The sequence below is a fragment of the Cryptomeria japonica genome, chromosome 3 (assembly GCF_030272615.1).
Source record: "Cryptomeria japonica chromosome 3, Sugi_1.0, whole genome shotgun sequence".
Lineage (NCBI taxonomy): Eukaryota > Viridiplantae > Streptophyta > Pinopsida > Cupressales > Cupressaceae > Cryptomeria > Cryptomeria japonica.
The window spans coordinates 476,573,184-476,595,894 of record NC_081407.1 but is presented as its reverse complement, the minus strand read 5'-3'; the positions used below and the strand labels follow the sequence as shown (position 1 = coordinate 476,595,894).

Sequence of the window (22,711 nt, the reverse complement as noted above, 5' to 3'; positions counted from 1 at the left end):
TGCTATAGTACTTAGGTGTCAAGGCATAGGCAAGAAGATGCAAAGGAGTGGTCATCTTATTCCACCTTTCTACAATAATTACTTCCAGTTCTTTGAAGAATTTCTCCTGGGGGTCATTCTCTTTTTCATTTATAGTGACCTTTATTTTTTCAAGCATTGAGTCAATGCCATCATAAATCTCACCTATGCAAGGCCTATCCATGTCTGTATAGCGAATCATGCTCATGATGGGCTCAGTGATACTTAGGAGATATGTAACAAGATCCCACCATTTCTCATTCAATATTCTATCCCTAATTTTTTCTGCCCTCTTAGTGCTACTCCGCTTCCATACAGTCCAATTGGTGCTGATCACCATATTGCATAGTGCCACTCTAACTTTCACAAGTCGTCTTAAGACGATTGTGTTTGATGCAAAACGGGTCTCAACAACCTATAACACAAATTATTGAATTAATGCCAAATGATTAAAAAATAAAGCCAAAATTTAAAGATGAATACACAATATAGCTTACACAATGATATTATGAACATTGAAAATAAAAAAAAATCAGAAAATGTAAAATTAAATTACTATTTCACTTACCTTCAATAGCTCCAAATTCGAATAGGTTCTAAAAATCCCTTGAGACATGTGGTGGTTTGTGATGAACATCTGGATGTCCTCAGCCTCTGCATACACATCTCTAATCCATTTTATTTTTTGCCCAATCCTTTGTAGCATAAGATTGAGTGAATGTACGGCACAAGGTTTCCAAAAGATGCGATCATAGCGTTGCTCAACCAACAAACCAGCAGCTCTACAATTTTTTGCATTGTCCGTTATGACTTGGACAACATTGCAGGGTCCCACAGACTCAATGGCGGAGATGAGAATTTCAGCAATAAATTGGCCATCTTTTATTTGGCCCTCACAATCCACAACTTTCAAAAACATTGCCCCTTTAGGGGACACCACTATGACATTGATCAAGGGACGGTTTTTAGCATCTTTCCACCCATCTGAAACAATTGTTACACCTGTCTCAACCCATGAATCCCTTATGGGTTTCAATGCATCTTCAACCCTCTTCACCTCTTTCTCCAATAATGTTCCACGTACCTTCTCATAACCGGGGCCCTTATACCCTCTTGGAGCCTCATTAACACTTTTTATCATTTGCTTCCAATATGGGGAGCGAACAACATTGAAAGACAACCCATTTGCATAAATGCACCTTACTATATCTTCGTCAGCATTGTCTCTACTCTCATTTTGGAATGCGGTTTCTAAAGGCCCCTTTGTTCTTTTACATGCCAAGGGTGGTTCACTTTGAGGTTCATTTGTGGCAAAGAAGGGGTGGTCTTCTACTACAATACTGGGATTAGAAGGGCCTTGCATTCCCTTTGTTTTCTTTGATGCGGTTTGGTTCAATCTACGGGCTTCTCTCTCTTCTGCCGCCTCATGCTCCCTAATATATTTCATCACTGTCTCATCTGGTATAGGTTTACCATCTTTTCCAGGGCATTTTTTGATGCCTCTTCTTTTTATTCCACACAAATGGCCTACCACCCGATAATATGAACTATTATGTTCAATATCACATCCATGGCATCTCCAACGGAATCCCCCACCTCCCGAAAGTTGTTTTATAATGTCAACATATTTCCATAAGGGAGAATTTGGATCATTTCTTTGTTTTGCAATTATTTGTTCATTGCCAATGGAGGAAGATGTAGATGCCATTCTAGTTCCTATGGCAAGAAATAATATAAACATATTAAAAAACAAAAACTAAATCATGAAAAAAAATACAAGTTTCATGTTTGACAATTTGTGAAACAAAAATAGTTGGAAAAAAATGTTCAAAAACCTACCTCTTGCAGCCAATGGAAGCTTGAAAATGTATGGAAATGATGCTGCAACACTTGTTGAAGCTTCAAAAATCAGTCTTCAACTCCTCCTCTTTGATCTTGGAAGCCAAATTTTGTTCACCCTTTCTTCAACCTGCTCTCATAAAACTTTTGTTTGCAACACAAATGAGGTGAAATGAGTGAATATAATGTTTTAGAAGGCGGAATTCAAGAAAAAATTAAACTTGGCCTATTTTTTGCCTTTATGAGCCGCCCGGGTTCGACTGGGTTCGACCAGGGACGAACCACCTCTGGGTTTTTCGAACCCTGGTCGAACACAGTTCGAACTGGACCCGAACCACGGACCCAATCGAACCAGGACCCGTACTAGGGGGGCCAGGGGCGAACCCGGTAACCTAGATCTAGAAGACAATGAACACCACTAAGTGATTGCGAACTGGTTTCAAGTGGCAGCAGTCATCATCTGAAGATCAACAAACTATTCTTGAAGGCTATGAACACCATTCTAGGATCAGCAAACTTCATCCCTGGGACAACAACTTTTGTATTGCAGATAAGTTCATCATTTCAACATGCCCTAGGTTAGAAGTATAACTGTGATCAGGTTGCTGTTAAAGAGTGAAGCTCATTGTAAATTAAATTGGTGTTGCCTAATAAAGATCTGAGATGAGTGGCTGGGTTTTTCAGCTCCAAGAGGGAGGTTTTCCCAGGGTATTTGTGTGTTTTGTGTTTGTTTTTCATTGCATCCTGATTTCTATTATTTATTGTTTAATCTGATTTCTAAAATTAACACTTTGGACGCCACATTATGCTTTATTGATATTTCTATAAAGTATATTTGCCTCTCAGTGAAGGTTGATTTTGGGAAAAGGAGAAATGAAATGTAAATTTGAAAATAATATGAAGTGCATGTGCATTTGGGTTTGGCATCCATTTGGAGGGAATGTGAATTTGAATTTGGAGACACAAAAAGCTATAAATAAGAGTGCTGGCCTCTTGTTTTGGTATCCACTATTGCTTTGATAACGAAGTGCTGCCAAAATGTTGTCAGACTCTTACTTTGAGGAATGCATACCTCCTAGTGCCTCAGTTTCGTGCTCGAGAGATAACGCCTAGCTGAATGTATGACTATTTCTCATCCAGAGGATCAGATTGGACTCAATGTGGTGAAGATTTGTGTGGATTTCCGAGTGTTCTTGTTGCTGGTCGTGGAGTGTGTTGAAGTAGTTTCTTGGTTGTAGGTCTCAGTGTGTCATTCTTTTCGTTCTGGGTATTTCTTCTATCTCTTTTTATGGTTTAGGCGATTCATTTTGTGAGTTTGTAGAGTCTAAAATGGTGTTTGGAATTTTATTTTTGCAAAATTGTACTCTAGTTGGCCGTACCATGTTGCTGAATGCTTTGGGATGTGTGCATAAATTATTGGGGTCAGTTTGCCATGTTTTGTTGTCCTAGGATTGATTGCCTACCTCCTAGTGATCATATGCTTTCAGTTTCACGTCATTTGGTTAAGAATTGGGCGAGTTGTGAGTGTTTTAGTGGGATTTGGTGTTGCTGGTCTGTGTTTTCAGCGTGCTTGGAGTATATCAAATTTAGAGATTTTCCGTTTTGGAGTGTCTTCTTGTGTGAAGTTGGTTTTAGGGTGTGTGGGTTCTTTGGTGTAGAGAGAAAGATCTTGGTAATTGTTTGTAGCTGTTGGTTCTTCATTCTTATCTTCTATGCTTCATATTGTAATGCTGGTAGTAGTACTAACAACAATTTCTATTGATTTTTCTTAGACCCACTGCAATGTGGAAGAGGTTGGCCTTGCCGCCTATCTTTGGAATAGTGATTTCTCTTTATTTGTAATCTATTTTGTGCATTGTAAAGTTGGTTAGTAGTACTAAGAACTATCTAATTGGATTATTGCTCTTAGTCCCACTGCATAAGTGGAAGAGGCTGGTTTTGCCGCCTACTTTGAATATTGTAATACTGTCCTCCCGTTGCATAAACGGTAGAGTTGATTTGTAATTTCATTTCTAGTCCTCCCGTTGGATAAGCGATTGAGTGATTGCTACTTCAGTTTCTTGGCTTTTCCTTGGCTAGTTTACCGCCAAGTGATCTTTCAGTATTCTCATTATCCCGTTGAAAAATGGAAGGAGCTGGCTTGCCGCCCAAGTATTGTAATCAATTTCAGTTTCTTGCATCTAACGATCTCCTCAACACTGTATGCTCTCACCCTCCCAGATTGGGCTCTTGGTGATGAAAAGGTGGAAAGGGTTACTTTCAGCAGTATTAGGATTTCATTTTCTAACCCTAACGGGTTCTTGTTGTGTTGTAATTGGAAATTATTCAAAAAAATTAAAGGGGGATATTACATTTAGACTAACTTTGCACAATGATTGAAAATCATCCAACCATCAAAAGTACGAACTCGCAATTCCACATTGAGCAATTTCTATCAAATCCTTCATTCAATTTAACAACTTGAAAATAAAATCCTACTCTAATGAGGGTAAAGAAACCATGCTAACTTCCAAAAGTAGATAAGATTCACCAACAATTGAACAATGAATTATATCTTTGCACTTATGAAGTATCACTACAACAATTTCTCCAGTCTCTCATATTGAAATAAATGAAATGGGGAAGGATTTATATAGGCATCCTTATTACAAAACAACGACCTGGATTGATTTAAGATTAATGGCCAAGATTAAACAAAAACCCTAATTAGGGCAAACAATTGTAGTTATCTAGCTCAGACCAATAAAAAATGAACATCTAACTAAACCAACTTTCTTCTACAAGCGGGTTTCCCTTATCCTTTTCCCTTGCAGCAAATTCAACAAATCTGGTCAGCATGGGACCTAGCTCTTCCATTGGGACATGTGCAAGACATCAAGCTTATATTCCATCAGGTCCATGTCATCATCACATGTGGCGAAGGTAGTCATTCAATCAATTTCCAGCTTTCGAAAACCACCTTCAATGGCTAGAAAGAGGCTGCCTTGCTGAAATGCTGCTCTTGAATCAAACTTGAGGAAATGGAAAAGTTGCTTTGAACCTTAGCCTTTGAGTTTTCCACCTCTAAATCCCTGTCTCAGACCTCTTCCTGCTCTAGCACATCAACAACCATGATGAAGATTTTAACTTGGATTTCTTTCATTGTTTCTTCAATCCTGGTACTATCATTTCTCATCTTTTCCAAGACTTTCTCCCTTGGTTACCAAGACATGATACCATGTATTGAAATCATAAAATGTCCCAGCATCCACTACCTTTCCTTTGAGCAAGCTTTGCTTAGGAACTCCCTTCAACACCTTCAAACATGGAATCGTTTTCTTCTGAATGGTTTAGAATTCCTCCCAAAACTCAACTATGAACTGGGTTCTGAGTAGGAAGGAAGAGACTTGTCCATGGACTTGTTCTAGCTCTTCAGCGAGTACGGTGGCCCTCTCTACAATCCTATCCATCCATTCCTTAGCATCCTGATTAACTACCTTCATCCCTTCAAAACTTTCCACTGACTGCTGTGGGAGAATCATAGGTGGAGCAACTACCACTTCCTCTTTGTTGATGGGATTTACTAAGTGCTGGATATAACTTTTCAATTGCACATTTTTTGCCTTAAATTTATGTTTCTTGTTTATTTCCTTTTGCAACCTTGCCTTGATGGCATCAATGGTCATGTCCAACTCTTGGACTTCCTGCTTCTTTGAGGTAGGACCTATGTTTATGTTCATCAGTTTGTATTCTTCAGGAGTGATGTTTGCTCTGGACTTATCAACCCTTGGGACAGCCACCTGTATTGAATGGTACCCTGTACTATCCCTATGGAGTAGGGAATATGTCTTTGCCTTCTTTGTTTCCATGGGCTGGTTCAACTTGGCTAGGAACTCCGTTGTATTGTCCACTGGTTGGACTTCCACAATTGTCTTCTTTTTTAGCTTTTGTAATAACCAACTTGGCATAGTTGGCTGTTCTATGTCATTGTCCTCCTGATTTTCTTCATTCTCTTCAATTTCTTTGCTTTCTCCAATTCCCTTGAGGGCAGAAATCATTCCTTCGTGAGAATCCTCTCCCAAAATTTTAATCTCAATTTTTTCCTGGTCTATGTTTGCTATTGTTAATGGGTCTTATTTAGGAGTGGTTTGTTGAACAAGTTCCAAATTTGGTTCCTCTAAATTGGAGGAGGCAAATCCCTTTCTATCTGCTGATGGTCTGTAGCTGGGGCCTTGCCCTTGCTGGTGGATGAACTTATTTCTTGTATCAAAGCAGTATTTGTTGTGGAAGTTGTCTTGTTGGTTCTTTGTTTCTTTTGTTTTGAACTCTCTGTTGCTTCCTTTCGTCTCTTGGGATTCCCACTTTTGGGCCTCCTTGTGTCTTATGTTGCTTCGTCACTTCCGGAAGAACAAGAATCCAAGTTCCCCATCAAATTATAAGTTAGGGAAAGGTTTTTTCCTTTCAGCTTTAGAATTTGTTGTTCTACCTACCCACCAATGAGTGAGCTTTATTACTGGTCTCATTAGAGTTACTAAATAAGCATTCTCAGGTGTGGATCAATCCATTGTGGGAAGAGGTTTGTTCTTTTTCCCCTTGTAGCCTGGCTGAGTGAAAACTCCGTCATCTTCCAGCTGATCTGGTATCGGAAAAAGGTCGAGTGCTCTAATTAAGCTGTCTAGTAGTCTAGATCAAGGAAACAATAATCGTTTGGGGAATTAATCGGCAAAACAAAAGTATAAGATTTTTTCAAAAAATCGGGAAAAAATCGGGAAAAAATCGGGAAAAAATCGGGAAAAAATCGGATATACAAAAAAACGTAAAAAATTGCAGAAAAACAATCAAAAACTACTTTTTTTATATATTTTAGGGTATTTCCATAGCATAGAGATATTGTAGGCAAATAAAATAGACACTTGAAAACATGAATTGCAGGAAATAGATTTTTGTTGTTTATATTCATATCACTGATTACGTTCCACAAAATATACTACACCATAAATAATATCTAGATGGTGATAGATGTCAAAATGTCAATTACAATATAGTTTGTGACTTTGAATAAAGTCAACCTGTAAACTAAGTACAAAATTCCAAAATCTCAAATGTAGGCAATGACATGCTAGAGAGCAGGAGGCCCTGATGATGAAGCTCCTGGGTAAGAGCCTGTCCTAATTCCTTCAACCCATTCAGGACGAAAGTTGGCTTGCCTCATGATATCAAAATCTTCAGACACAAGCGGACGATCAGCAACAACATAATCATCATCAACATCATCATCATCATCATCATCATCATCATTAGCAGCAATCAACTCGCACTCTGGATATATCTCATCGAGGTCAATTGGCAAGCATTCCTCAATAGTTCCTGATTTTGCCCATGTAGAAATTAGTGTTTCCCTTACAAATGAAAAACCAATGAATAGTGAATAAAAGTCAAAAAACTGCAACTATATATTAATATTCTCACCTTGAGCTTTCCTTATCTTCAAGCGGAGGTTGTGATGAACAAATACCAAGTCATTTAGTCGTTGTTGTGATAGGCGGTTGCGTTTCTTAGAATGTATGTGTTCAAACACACTCCAATTACGCTCACAAGCTGATGAGCTACATGGTTGGCTCAAAATACGCACCGCCATCCACCTTAAATTTGGTATTTCATCTCCAAAAGAAGCCCACCATGCAGCTGAAAAACACATTATATGGAGATGATATTGTAAGACTAAGAGTATGTTATAATCTTAACAAACTTAATGGTTGGCAAAATAAAGAGATTGTCAAAAGTTTATAGAGTCTACCTGGTTGAATTGTCTTTCTGCTTTGTATAGCAGCCCTAGAAGAGAGAAAGCCCTTAGCATGCTTGTACATTTCCAGCTCTATCGTAGCCGCATCAAATTTTTCCAAGTCAGGAAACATTTTTTCCATGCACTTGAAGAAGCCTTGTTTGATCTCAGCATCAATTTCCAGGAAGTCAGTCTTATAGAATAACAGAGGATTGAGAAAATATCCTGCAGCATGGAGAGGAGTGTGCATTTGTCCATCCCATCTCCTATCAATTATGTCCCACAACGGCATATACTTATCTCTGTTATTTTCCATCTTACTCCTTATCACCTCCTTGGCCCTATCCATAGCCTCATACACATATCCCATGGGGGGTTTATCTCCATCCACTAGTCTCAAGACTTTTACTAAAGGCTCTGAAAATTCTACAATTTGTTCAATAGATTCCCAAAATGTGGTAGAATACATATACTCTGCCACTGCTATGCCATTTGCTTGACTTGTGAAACCAAACTCCATCCACTCAGCTGAAACAAACATTCGCCTCAAATTACCTTTTTGTTCACATAATGTTTGTAATGCAAGGAAATATGTTGCAAATCTTGTCACTCCTGGTCGAACTAGCTCCTTGCCTCCTGTGAAAGAGCGCATTATAGCCAAAACCCTTGTGTGATTATAAACAAATTTGGTAACCTTGTGAGTTTTCTGAAATGCAACCTTAATCCATTCAATTTTGCCAATGTCCTCTAGGGTTAGATCAAGGCAATGTGCTGCACATGGTGTAAAAAACATGGAAGGATATTTATCTGTCAGAAGTCTCCCTGCAGCAACACAAGCAGCAGCATTGTCTGTGATAAATTGAACCACATTTTGTGGCCCTACATCCGTAACTACCACGTCATACATCTCAAACAATGCATTTGTGGATTTCATCATATTAGATGCATCCACAGATTTCAAAAAAACAGTGCCAATCTCACAAGAGACAAGGAAGTTAATGAGAGTTCGGTTCCTTCTATCTGTCCAACCATCTGACATGATGCTGCAACCGGTTCTAGCCCACTGCAATCGATGTTGTTTAACAACATCTTGAACATCCTCTACTGCATCTTTCAGCATACCAACCCTCAATGATTCACAAGATGGGGCTTGAAACCCAGGACCTACAGCTGCAATAGCATCTACCATGGGTTGCCAATATGGATTTCTGGAAGCATGGAATGCTGTGTGAGAGGAGTACCAATAATTAGCAATTGCCTTCTTTGCTTGTTCAGTGACAGTTTTCCTCCATCCTGTACTCTCCAAAGTGGTTTGTGATCCTGGTGTGGTACGAGGTTGGAAGAAAGCATTAGTGTTTCCTCCACCTGTGTTTGGTCCACGTGCTATAGAATTATGTGTCGACCCAGATTCCCTGAAACTCCCATCTTCACCATCCTCACCCAAATCATGCATCCTAGGATTTGTAGAAGAAGAACCTAGTTCAACCCCAATTCTTGCCTTTTTGGCCTTATTCTCAGCAATCCCTTCAAGAGATTGCTTTGCCTGATACGAGACATCTGCAGGGCATTTTTTGCATATCTCGGTGTTATTTCCTCGTTCTTTTGACAAATGCCATTTGAAACGATAAATTCCACCACCGATCTCATCTTGACACCAATTGCACTTGACCTTCGTGCTACCAGGAATTGCTGTGCAATGTGTCCATGCAAAGTCTTTTTGGCGTGGCATGGTGATCAAGAATTAGTTCTGCAAAAACATTACACTCAGTTTTTAAATTTTTTGAAGCAGTATGCAAAAGACATTTTAATTCCAAGACCAGTGATACAAATAGGATCTAGTGAAGTTAAAGTGCCCTTTCCTCCTGCAGGTACCTCAAGTGCTTCTACTTAGTTTCTATTTTATTGTGTTTAAGTTGAGATGAAATATTCACATAAATGCTGATGAAAGGCCAAAGCACGGGAGGTTAAAGTTGGACACCCTGTTATCACTACCACCAAGTAGAAACTATGAAGAGGAATAAAGTAAGAACAAAATATATAAGATAGACTCCAGTTCAATGATTGAAATTACAAAAGGGGTTGTTTTACATAAGCTACAGACTATTGCAAGACCAGTGATACAAATTTATCAAAAGTTATTTACCAAAAGTTATCGAAAGGGGGAGATGCAAGGATTACTTTTTTAATAAGAAAATTAAAATCTTAGGCTTTTTATTGTGTAAAGGTACATGCAGTATTTATGATCTCTCAAAAAGAGTAGTTTAGATTGCATAGACTTTCATTCTGGGTTTGACGTGAAAGGGAAGCTGAAAGTTGTAATGTGTTTGTTTTTATAAAGATTGAAATTAAAATCTTAGGTATGTTTTTTTCCTCTTCTTGGATAAATTCACATGCCTGAATAAAATGAATCCTTACTTTTCTCTTTGATTGGATCGATAGAGGGCAGTAATGTTGATTATTGAATAAGATTGAAGGGTATTTGGTTTTGTGAGAGTAGTGGATACAATTTTTTCTTGGGAAGGAAATGAAAAAAGAAGTGTACAATTTCAAAATATATAGCATATGTTAGAATAAGCAAGAGGACATAAACAATGCTTATTTTGGACTTGGCTTGACAATGGAAGTTCAATATGCTATCTCAAGCATCGGGATGGAGGACTCATTAAAGGGAGAAGACAAGTTGATATGTATCCTCTGCTGCAGATTGGATAAAACACAATGTAAGTACAATTCAACCACTAATAGTATTAGAAAAGCTCAAACACAATTAATAGCTATTGATGTGTAGAAAATGCTTTAGATGTGTGAAGAATTGAGGGTGCAACATTAAGAGTGAAAAGGAAAAAGATAGATTAGTATTTAGGAATGAAACATGGGTATATTGTAAGGATCATTTGTGAATACAAATTTCATGGGTACTTAAATCGTGAAAATTGTATCTGCTTGATTTTGAAAGGATGTGATAATTGCTTTGCTTTGAGATTTTATGTTATCGCAATTATCTCAAATCAGAAGTGCAAAGGGATGGGTGTGCTTCTCAGGACATTGTTTTGAGTTGTTAAAAGGCAACTTTAGGGTTGATGTATAGTTGATTAAGATAAAACAGTGTGTATTGGGAAATGATTTTAACTTGAAGATATTAATCCTACTTTCTAAAATAGCAAATTTAAATTTCCTGGATAAAATTTTCACTGATACTGAGAAAATAAGTTCTTTATTGTTTATATGCATTTTATAATCTTGGTTATGATTTTATTCAATCAACAGTTTTTTCCCACATCATGCAAGCAGAGACAGTGACTCCTGCACTAAGATTTCCAAATTGATGATTAATGTGCATTTGTAATTTTGGAATATAAACCTGTGTTTTTGTATGCATTCTGAGTTCCTTATCGTTGTTCGACAGTGTTTACATTCTCCTGATTTTTATTGGGAGTGATAGTATCAGTGCAAGGTTACCAATGCCTAATGTCCTAATCACAGTTAAATTATAATATAAGAATACTGATGTTCAAAATGCTTTTCTTCTTTTCTGGTGTTCCTTTTACCCTTGAAAATGATTCTTTTCCCCTCAAAATTGCATATCAAGCAATGTATTGGCGTTTACATATTTCAAGGAAATTCTTGAATGGGAAATAAGAAAATGGAATGCGTGATTGGAATAGCTCTACATGGATATTATTTACAAAGTCCCTATGCTATACTTTCCTTGAATTTGTCTGATCCTGATCGTGCAGCAACATCGTTGCAAACAAAGTTATCTCTTATTAAAAAATTTATCAAAAGTTATTTACCAACTTCCTAGTATTTCACAGTATGACAAATATTGCACAGACTGGAGAATGGTCATTTTGCACAGAATGTATGTTGAGCGTAAATACCTGGAAGTGTTGCAACACCAGCGAGGTGAAGAATGGCGGTGGGGAGAGGTAGCCCAGTTCGGTGAAGGAGCCGGAAAGAACTGGAGCGAACTAGCGTAGCAACACCAGCGAGGAGAGCAAACTAAATGTTATCGCACTCTCAGCGTGCAAACCGTAAACCGCACTCTCAGCCTGCAAGTTATCGGGCGAGATATGGAAAACCCGAAGTGCGAAACAGTTATAAAGAAAAAAAGCAGACGATTTTCGCGCGGTTTAGGGTTTTTTTTTACGTGGCATTTTATTGGCGATTTTCGTCGATTTTCGGCGCGATTTTCCGCGATTTAATCGGTAAAAAATCGTTAAAAAATCGTTGAAAAAAGTCAACGATTTTTTTGCGCGATTTTGAGGTATTCATCGGCATTCCATCCGACCCGCGATTAATCGGGAAAAAACGCGTTTTTTTCCCGACTGTGGTTTCTATGGTCTAGATAGCATTCTTTTCCTTATATCATGTTCATCTTCTGCATTTGCCCAGAAATTTTCAAGATCAACCCTGTGCTTATACCTTTTTCCATTTGCCTTTTAGATATGGCGATGGGGATCAAAGTTGGATCTTGACCGGTAGAATGAAAATGGGTACCACTACAACTCCACATCGACACTGTTTGCTGCTTGGGTTGATGGGCATGATTCTAGTGTCCTTCCACTGCAGAGAGGGAAAGAGACTCCCGCCTTTTTCTTGACTCTCTAGATTTTTGCAAAAGTATTTAGTTGCCTGACGACTTCCAGCAAAACCATTCTGTTTGTTGGGAACCTTGGGAGTTTGTAAGGGCATCCTACGAATCCTTGGATTCTCAAGTATGTGAACCGAGGGAATTGGATGTACCAAGACCCAAACTTGTTTATCAGCTCCTTTTGCCTTAGGTGTCAGTCTTTGATGCGTGCCTCCTTGAAGCTTCCTGGTGATATACATGTGAAATGCATCATTGACTCTCTTGAAGTGCATCTTTTTTTGTACTTGCAACAGTGGGTAGCAATCATATGTTTTCAATTGGCCGTCCTTGTTTCCCATGATGCCTTTGCAAACCAATCCTTGGTATCTAAAGCACCATGCCAACAAGTAGATGACGTAGGAACTCATATAGAAAGACTTGGTATGCTCCAAGTTCCTCAACTGCTTGTCAATATTATTACTAATGATCTTAGCCCAGTCTATCATTTTCACGCTTGTGGTGATTTCGTCATTGAAAAAGTACATCCAGGGCTCATATGTGGAGGCTTGAGGGCTTCCTATGATCCTATGGAGTTGCTTGAAGGCAAAAATCATAACAGCTAAGGAGGTGCAGGTATGGATCAGTTTAATGACAGGTAAGGCAGTTGGGAGAATGTGTGACTTTCAGCTGGAGACCTCTCATAAACCAGCACTGATGAAGAAGCAACCTATATTGGAAGAAGATGCAATAAAGGACAATGAAAACACGTTGAAGAGGCGTGAACATGATTCTAATTTTCATAATTTGACCAACTGTCCTTTGTTATCTCATGAGCCTTGCATTGAGGACACCCAAGAGTGTTTTGATAAGTATGGGGTGAAAGTTAAAAATTCAGATTGCTCAGAGTCTGATTTTGTATCAGCAGTTGAAAAAGAGCATGATGATTCTACTTACTATTATGATGGTGATCCCTTGACTGAGCATGATGCTGACCAAGCTTCCAAACGTGGATATTGTGGGGAAGATGTTATGAAGGGAGCTGATTTGAAGAGGCATAATTATGAAGAGAAATCAGAAACGTATGAAGATAATAGGCCCCATGAGTCACATCATTTAAAAGGTCAATTGAAGGTAATTGAGGATATGATTATTTCAACCCTAACTTACTTTGATGATACTCATAAAATGATGGCAGATTATTTTTGGAAGGCTCAAGGGAGACACAAAGCCCTTGAAGGAGAATCATCTCTTGCAGCCACACCTAAGGAAGAGGAAAATAATAAAATAGTAGAGGGGGTGGAGGATCTTCACAGAGAAGAGGATTTAGTTTACAATCATGAATGTAATTTTCAGTTGGATGCTTCTTTTGGAGCAGCCTTTGTTGAGGAGCAACCTCTCAGTTAAGAAGTTGCAATGAAGGCTCAAACTATGATCAAAGGAGGGAGGATTATTTATAATCCTTGTGGGCCATCAAGGGATGATAGTGGTGTAATTGGGGAAAAAATTATCCTTGATTCAGAATGGAAGAGATCTCTTTGTGTTTTGACATCTCATCGTGAAGAGGGCGATTTCTTGATTGGACATGATGCTGCCCTGAACTCAAATTTTTTTGAATTTTCAATTGTTGACAACAGCGCTGCAGTTGGGACAATTGGCAATCTTGAGGAGGATGGTTTTTGGTGCAGCACACACTTTGGGACAACAAAAATCAATGGCACACCTATGAACATGACAGCCAAGAGGATGGAGGCTTGAATCAAACTTGAAGCATGTGATGTTCAGTTAGAGACATCTCTTGGAGTAGCACTTGATGAAGAACCATACGATTGCCATTCTGATTTTTTGCTTGGCAATTGCAGTTCCTCACCTAGGCATAATCATGAGATAGCAGCCACTTCGCATAAGGATGATGTATTGAGGAGTCTCCCAATATGGGCACTCAAATTTTTGGTGGGGAATGTATTGAAGATGCAAGCCACAAAGGTTCTGATGTTGTACTTCAGACCTTGAGGGATCTAAAGAAGTCACAAGCTACGTGTGATGGATGGCTACAAAGAGATAGGAAGGCCAAGTGGTTGACTGCCAAGCAAGACAACAAGAGGAATATTCAGAATTGTGTGGACATGGAAAGAGGAATGGTTCAGAGATTTCTGTTTGTATACAGCATGAGGACTAGGAGTTACTTCTTTTAGTGATTCCATTGAAAGTTCAAGTCGTCAAGGAAGATGGGAGAGTTGAGCATAAACTTGGTGGATCGGCCACTTGTGTTATACCTACACATGCAAAGGGAGGCATAAGTAATTTGGTTAGGCTTTTGGTCATGCGTGGAAAATTTGAGGAGTTATCTCTTTGTGAAGCTCACATGGTAGAGCTTACATTTTTTGGACCAGCCTATGAAGGAGTGTACATGGATGGGGGCATTAGAGATTCAGCTTTGTTTAAGCTTGTGGACACTCTTGGAGAAGCTATTGATACACTTCTACCTCATGATACATTATTAGAGTATGGAGCCATTCAATTTTCAAGGAATGAAGTGTACATAATCAATGTTCTTCATGATGATTGGTATTTACTTGGAGTGAATAAGTTTCAGCTGAGCCTTGGTACATGGCAAGCGGAAACCAAAAAGATTTCAGGGACAACTGCTGATTGGAGGAGATGGAGAGGATTGTATCATCTTTCTTTTGTTGAAGGTTGGCTATTGATGCACTCCCATCATCCATTGTCATTGGAGGCACTTATTGCTTCACTTGGTGTGAGATTCTTAGTCAAATAGATGTTGTCCTCATTTACAATAGAAGCATATCGTATATTGTCATGTTTGACTATGCACCTAGGATGATCATTGTTCACATCCTTGAGAATTCATACAAATTTATATGGACATTGGGAGTTGGTGGTATGATAAGAGGCTTTCCCTCCATTTTTCGTGGATATGAGAGTGTGATGATTTGGGATCAGTCCATCAGCTTGGTAGTGGGAATGCTTTAAGATAACGAAGTTGTAGAATTTAGCATTGTTGATGGCATCTGAGTGATCTAATATTCTTCATATGGTTAGTTTGGGATACTGGTGGTGCAATAGAGAATTGCTTGAGGACAAGCTATATTTGGGCCAGGAGGACTGTCATGTTCCTGATTTTTAAAGTGACAATTAATTAAATTGTTTTTTATTAAGTTGTCAAAAATAAATAAAATATTTAAATGACCACTTAATATCAATTAATTTTATAACAATAAAATATTATTATGTCACTTTATTAAATATATTTCTCCAAGTCGGCCTATCTTCTAGATATTGGAGGGCTTTATAAGGAGGTCTTGGGGTTGTGGCAAAGGTATTTAGGAATTTGATAAACAACTTATACTTTCTGGAGATGGAAATCTTAGGATTTTAAAGAGGAGCTGGATTAAAACCTGGTTCTTCCAAAGGGGTGGATTCGCGACAGAGTCTACAACTGTGCCAAATTTGTGAGGTCTCCATTGGAGACAAATTTGTAAACTTTGAGTTTTGTTTCAAGAATAAAGACATTTATATTCTGTGTATTAATGGTTCTATGAGATATAAATATTTGGGCATAAACTCTGACTTTACAAATAGTCGATTGAGAAGAAATATCATTTATATTAGGAGCTTGAAATAATTGAATGTATGTTATGAGGTATTGAACCTAGTGCCTGTGTGTTAGTTGCATAAGGACAAGAATGGCATAGCTTGGTTAATAAAGCATATTATTCATCGGACAGATTAAAGTTCGAGTATTCCGATAAAGACCAGCATAAACTATTGTTGTTAAAGCCGACTATCTCTAGTCTGGCAAAATAATATAAAGCGGTGACTTGAGGAGTGTTGTATATAGTAATAGCAGGGCCGATATAAGGCCTCTTTCTGTCGCAAAGGTTATCTGTGCCGTGAGCATTTTCTGAGCCATCTGGGGTGCATTTGTATGCAGTACAAGCATTTAGACTATTTTGGAGCATGCATAGATCTTTCATATTTGCCAGGCTGAAGATGGTGTGAGGATCTTAGTTTGCTGTGTGAGTATCTTCAGTCAATGCGTAGGGCAAATACGAGTGTAGAATATTCAGAGCTGGTGCAATAATTGGTAGACTATTGGCACATACAGTATTGATGGGTTTCCCTTCTGACAGCATGGAGCTTCTTTGAGCCTGTGAGTGCTTGCTGAGAGCTGTTTGGGCTAATTCAGAGTATTATTGTGACAGGAATAAGAAAGCTAATTCATTGAGCAATAACAGTATATTCTGGACAGAGTTCTCCTTTCCTGAGAGAAGGCTATGTAATTGGTGTTGGCATTCAGCGATGCACTTATGCTCAGCGACTTACAATGCTGGCATAAGTATCTATATCAATTAATCTATCTTCAATTATTGCTCTTCTAGTATTTGCTGCAAAATAAGGTCAGGACCCACTCTCTGTAATCTGCTCTATTCTAGAAGTTAAAGTAATATACTGTTTGGTATCTCTGCTCTGTTTTTATATGCCAATTCTGTATGTTAAATATGCAAACCTTAAGCATGCATAAACAACAAGGCTAATTCTGTTAAAGAAGCTCAGGTTTGAATACATTTATTTGGAAGTTTGAGGAAGAAAGTGTTGTTTTCCTGTTATATATATTTGGGAATCTTTCATTTAGAACCCGCAAATGATGAAAGTATGTGAATTGCACATGCAGATCTGATGTATAATGGCTGATAAGATAAATGAAACCCTTGAGTGCACTTCCACATGCACCATACTTTATTAATTAAGCTAGATATGACTGTTATGATAGCAAGTGGGCATTTTTTATAGCAGAAATCAGATCTAGAACGAGGTATCAAAATGATAAATTAAACCCATATCCAACAGAAATTACTTTGAGCAGCAATTTAGGCAAGTATTGATATTTGTTTTGTCCGCAATTTCACTTACAACAGATTGTAAAATTGTATGGAAGGGTACAAACCCTTGAAATGGATGCCAAACATGCAAAAATGGAGCTGAAACTATATGTTGGTGGTTGGGAAGTGCATGAACAGGTCTGAAAACACCTAAAAATATGTCAACAGGTCTGAAGTCTTCCTCAATCAGCCATTAGTTACAGGTAGCAACAATTGAACACCTTGAAACCTTAGGCGTAGCAAGGAAATAGTAGAAACAGTTTTTGAAAACTCTGAAAAATAACAACTATGTTGTGGTACAATGGTGAAATATATGATATTTAGCAGATTTCTGCTCTCATGAACAGCAGCAACATTAATCCTCTTCAAAATGATGGCTGGAAACATGAATCACATCAGTTCCAATGGCTGGAATATCCCACAAACAATAGAAAATAATCTTAAAACCTAGGGTGCTTTGTTGATGATGGCTGGAAACAATGATCAAATGTTGGTTGCAATAATGCGTAGAAACATCCAAGCTATTAGATCCAATGGGAGTGCAGCTCTAGAATGATGGAAAACAACTGTACTTGATGTAAAAATCAGCAATCCAATATTGGCATTAAAAGATTTTCTTCAGAATGCTTGACAATCTTCCACAATTCAGCACAATTGTGATTCCTAGATGGAATCACCTACAATAGATGTAATGTCCCCTTCCTTGTGATGTTGCATTAAGTGGTCCATTGGCCTATTCCGGAGACCCGTAGGCTATGTGGAAAGATGAATTAAGGGTTCCCATGTTCCTTGGAGTTCTGACCGGATTTGTTAGGGGTGGAATGTGAACTTACTATTTTTAGTAAGTTAGGGTTTGGCCGTCGGGATGGTACAGAGTTGCTAAGCTCACCAAGCTCTTTCTCTGGTTGCGAAGATAACGATTTTTGGAGCATTATTTCATGACTTACTATTTTTAGTAAGTGGCAGTTTGGGGCATTCTATTTTTGGCAGTCCTAGATTTGGTCCTGTTCCAGCACAATTCAGTGATCCTCATTGCTCAGCCTCATCCGGATCCTGTTGATAATCAGTACTAGAGTTATAAGCGATTTAATTAAATATTATTCCTTATCCTAAGGTTATTATTTAATTATTTTATTACTTTTTGATGTTGTGGGGAATTGTGCAGAAATTGATATTTTTCTTAAGTCTTGCCTAGGCAAATTATTTAATGGATGTAAGGAGACTTTATTTTTGAAATAATCCAAAGTTATATCATGCCAAAATGATGGTCTTCTTCCTAGGCCCGATTTTTGGACTTGGGAAGTGGGCGCCACTTTGGGCCCACTGCATGAAATGAAACACAGTTGGAATGAGGTGAATTTGGAGGCAGTTTCATTTGAATTTTAGAGTTGAAAAGCTATATAAACAGTTGGTTGGCTCCTCATTTGTTTATCCAGAGAAAATATATCGTTATGTTGTCATAATGACTCCAGACTTCTTCGAGGTGAATACCTCCTAGATCTTTCCTTCTGGTTTCGAGTGTGAGATATCACTCCTAGCTGTGGTTCGTAGTTGTGAACTATTTGGTGACTTTTGGGTGTGCAGGTGAAGAGTTGTGTGCTGCTGGTTTTTTTTGGTGTTGCTGGTGTGTGTCGGCTGGAAGTGTATTTTGCTCATAGCTACCTGTGTGTTGAGTGCATCATTCTGGGTGAGGGCTTGTTGGAAGTGTTACAGAGAGACAATAATTCTCCTACATTGGTGTGGCATTTGGAGAACTCTCCAATTTACAGTTGCAGATCGAACTATTCAGCCAAAACGCGATTTCCAAAATTGCCTTGGGTTGCGTGCATTGCTGTTGTTGCTCTCAGTTGCAGTTTCAAGGTATTGATTTGTTTGCTTATGTCATACGCTTCATTTGCTTTTGGTTTGGCATGATTCTATCTGGTTTTGAGAGAGTTACAAGCATTTTAGTGGGTTTTGGGATGGTTGGTTCTGCGTTTTCCTTGTATCTGATTTCAGAACAGCAAGTAGTGTTTATGGTGAGAATGTGTTAGTGAATTCTTGAGATATGTACTTCATTCTATCTTCTTTCACATCTCTGTCTTTGTAAGAATTGCTTCAGTAATACTGACCAATTCATTCTATGCTGCATTTCCCGCTGAACAAGTGGAAGAGGATTGCTTAGCCGCCTGTATGTTTTATAATTCAGTTTTGTCCTCCCATTGAGCAAGTGGTTGAGTGATATTGTCCTCCCGCTGAGATATGCGGTTGAGTGATAGTTTTATGTAAAAGTCCTCCTGCTACATAAGCGGTAGAGTGATTTGGTCCTGTTATGCTCTTGTTGCCTTGGCTGGTTTACTGCCAAGTTCGGTGGCTTGCCGCCTAGTATTGTATTTGCATTGTAATTTCCAGTGGATTAGTGAGCTAACGAACCCCTTATCACTGTATGCTCTCACCTTCCCACATTGGGCACTTGGTGATCAGAAAGTGGAAGGGTTACTTTTCAGTAGCATTGGGATTATATTTCCTAACTTTAACGGGTGCATTGTACTATTTGTTGTGCTTGAAAACCGAAAAAATAAGTGGGAATATTACAATAGATAAGGGGGTTTCAATCATCAAATCCAAATCTAGAAACCAAGAGGCTTGTCATCCTCTAGATCACCTGCATCTAGGGTTTTCATCCTTGAATTCTTCAAAATCCAATTTGGAAGGAAAAGTGATATGATAAATTTGAATCACTTGCTTTGAGCAATGCCTTTCTTTTATGGTTGCCTTTTGGGCCCTCTGTTTGAATTTACCTTTTCCCTCCAAGTATTTAAAAATACTTTATAAATGACAAAAAACATTTTTTAATCTACGCACACTTTTTTAAATATTACGTAAGCCCTATAATAATATCTAAGTTGCCCTTTTGTAAATAAAGAGATTGGACCCACTTAAAATATTATTATTTCCCTTATTTCATTCCTTATTCTATGGGAAATAAAGAATAGGTTACAATTCCTCAATTAACTCTTTTAGTTTTGAAAAGGGGATGTGACATATTTCAAGTGGAAGGTGTACGAAGCTTAATATATTATAAAACTAGAATAGATTTAAAGAAACCCAATTATTATTGAGGAGATGCTAAGGAGAGATTCTATGTAAACACCATTGTTGTAACCTTTTGATAACAATTGAGTATAAAACAAAGCTTTGTTGGGTTATGGTATGAAATTGCTTATGCGTTTATTACATATATGCTTGCTTTAGTTTGCTAGGGTATATCTTACTGTTCACATGTCTGTTTAAGGGTATTGTGACTCTTGTGTTTCTCAAGTGAGAAGTCTTATGAATTGATATGCTGGTGTACAAGGATTTTAAGTGTGAGCCATTAGTGTAGATATTGATAGAATTTCTAAAAAGCTGGTATTTGAGTAATATGTAAATGTAGATTGCATAGGATAGAATTTCTAGCTATTTTTAGGAGAAGCAATGAAATTATGTGCTTGCATGCTTTCTAGATAATTTCAAGTAGGTGCTTGAAACTTAAGATAGAATAAATCTAGAATGGATTTAAAGGATTCCGATTATAGTTGAGGTGATGCCAGGGGGAGTTTCTATATAAATCTCATTATTGTAAATATTTTGATGATAGTTAAATATACAATGAAGCTTGATTGGGTTTTGTTATGAAATTGGTCATTTATTGCATATTTGTTCTTTAGTTTGCTAGGGTATATGTTATAGTGTGCAGGTCTATTCCAAGGTTTTGGGACTCTAATGCGTCTTGGATGAGTGATCCAATGGACTGATATGGTAGTGAGCAAGTGTTTTAAGTGCTAGCCATTCGATTGCACACATGGGGCTTCTAGAAAATAATGGTGACAAGACAACCTAACTCCTCTCCAAGCCTGCCACATAGTTCTGATGGCATCTGTTTTGACAGACCTGTTTTGCACAAGCAGTTGCAACACCATTCTCAAGTAACGACAATATAGAAGAATCTAGCTAGAATTTGATAAAGCAATAGATGATTTTGTAATTGCCAAGTTGTTTAGTGTATTCTACCATTCTTTGCAATAGGATTGTGTTAGCTAGCTTCGTGGTAGAACAATTGAATGGCTTAGGCATTCACATCCAAGCCCTTAGAACTTGGACAAAAATACTGTATAATAAAACTTTGCATAGTATAGCTCTCATGTCTGACTTATTTATTTTCCATTAGCTTTTTGCACTTTGATATACTTTTCAATCTATGCGAAGATACTTAATCGGCAATAAATCTTTTGGCCGAAAATTTAAAAAAAATCAGGAATCAGCAAAAAATCTAGAAAAAATTGGAAATAAATTGGCAAATTTATCGAACATTTGAAAATATATAATTTCTTAAAATATTCTAAAAAACACACTTGCCATGCCTTTGAATTCCGTTGAAAATATATAAATCGGCAATAAAACTTTCTAGATATAACCTGTGCCATCGAATCCTGTTTGCTGATTCAGTCTGCACTCTGCAAATCCCATGGGCCATCGCGTGAAGACTTGCGCGCGCAGTAAAAACGAAATTGCACCTCCGTATGTTAAAAAACGTAGTCGCTTTTTAGGGTTATGAAGTAAAAATAAGGGCGCTTTTAAAAACCTGATTTTTTGCCATTTTGATCGCGATTTCATTGCAATTTTTTCGCCTAAACAAATCCCGATTATTGAAAAAAATCGGTCACGATTTATTGGACAATTAAATCATTTGGCAGAATAGCTCACAATAAATCGCGATTCAACCAATGTTTTCATCTTTGTTAAAATAAGTATATATATACAGAAAATTGTCTTATTTATAAGAGAACAATTTTCTGTGGTATCAAGAGAATTAATGTATCAAGTAGAAGATAAGATATGTTCAGTAAGAAAGAGAATCATTAGGCATCTGATCAAGGAATAAGTTTCCAGAATTACAAGTAATAAACTATACAGTAGTTTTACATATTGTTTAAGCACTTGGCACTAAATCCAGATATTAAGTTGACAATTTACATTCCCAAACATAATCCATACGTCATTTGGGAAATTCTAGGGTGAATTGAGTAAGTCCCAATAGGGGACATTACAAGCTGCCATGACTAGGGGTCCATTTTGACAAATTCACTCAAGACTCAAACTTTGTGCACACTATGTCTTTGAGGATCTGTACATGACACCATCATACTCATCAATTGTATTACAACCCCTTAGGTCATTTATTTATTCACTATTTTCAAGTTCCATTTTCATTATCTTGTAGCCATCAATTTTTTTTTTCTAGTGGTTCAAACAGGATGAAAAACATAGTCCAGATACAACTTATGGCCATTTTAGTGGCTTGAAGGGCACTTTGGCAGGCCTGGTGGACCTTTTGACACTTTGGTGCACTGGCTGGCCTTTTGGCATTGGCACTTAGGTGTGCTGGTGGGCTTTTTGGCACTTTTGACAAAAGTGCCATTTTGCACATGTTTTTGCAAAATGATCTCTCTCTCTCTCTCTCTCTCTCTAACTTCACTTTCACTTTACTGATGGAGCTATTTTAGCATGTTGAGCCGATTTGTTTTTATCTAAATTCCAATGACATTAGTGGACTTTGATTGAAAAAATTTAAAAACCATTTCACATTCACATTTTCAT

General features: G+C 37.8%; 2 protein-coding genes across 15 annotated transcripts in view; one reads left to right on the top strand and one right to left on the bottom strand.

Moving 5' to 3' along the window:
• Window positions 1–22,711, top strand: part of LOC131029575 (protein DECREASED SIZE EXCLUSION LIMIT 1) — a 279,735-nt gene that overhangs the window by 13,664 nt on the left and 243,360 nt on the right. The gene's annotated exons all lie outside the window — the stretch shown is intronic.
• On the bottom strand, window positions 6,654–8,121 carry LOC131029576 (uncharacterized). Its single transcript, XM_057960099.2, has 2 exons — window positions 7,306–8,121; window positions 6,654–7,203 (listed from the first exon to the last, which is right to left on the bottom strand). The coding sequence occupies exons 1-2, from the start codon at window positions 7,532–7,534 to the stop codon at window positions 6,956–6,958; spliced, it is 477 nt and encodes a 158-aa protein (XP_057816082.2). The 5' UTR covers window positions 7,535–8,121; the 3' UTR covers window positions 6,654–6,955.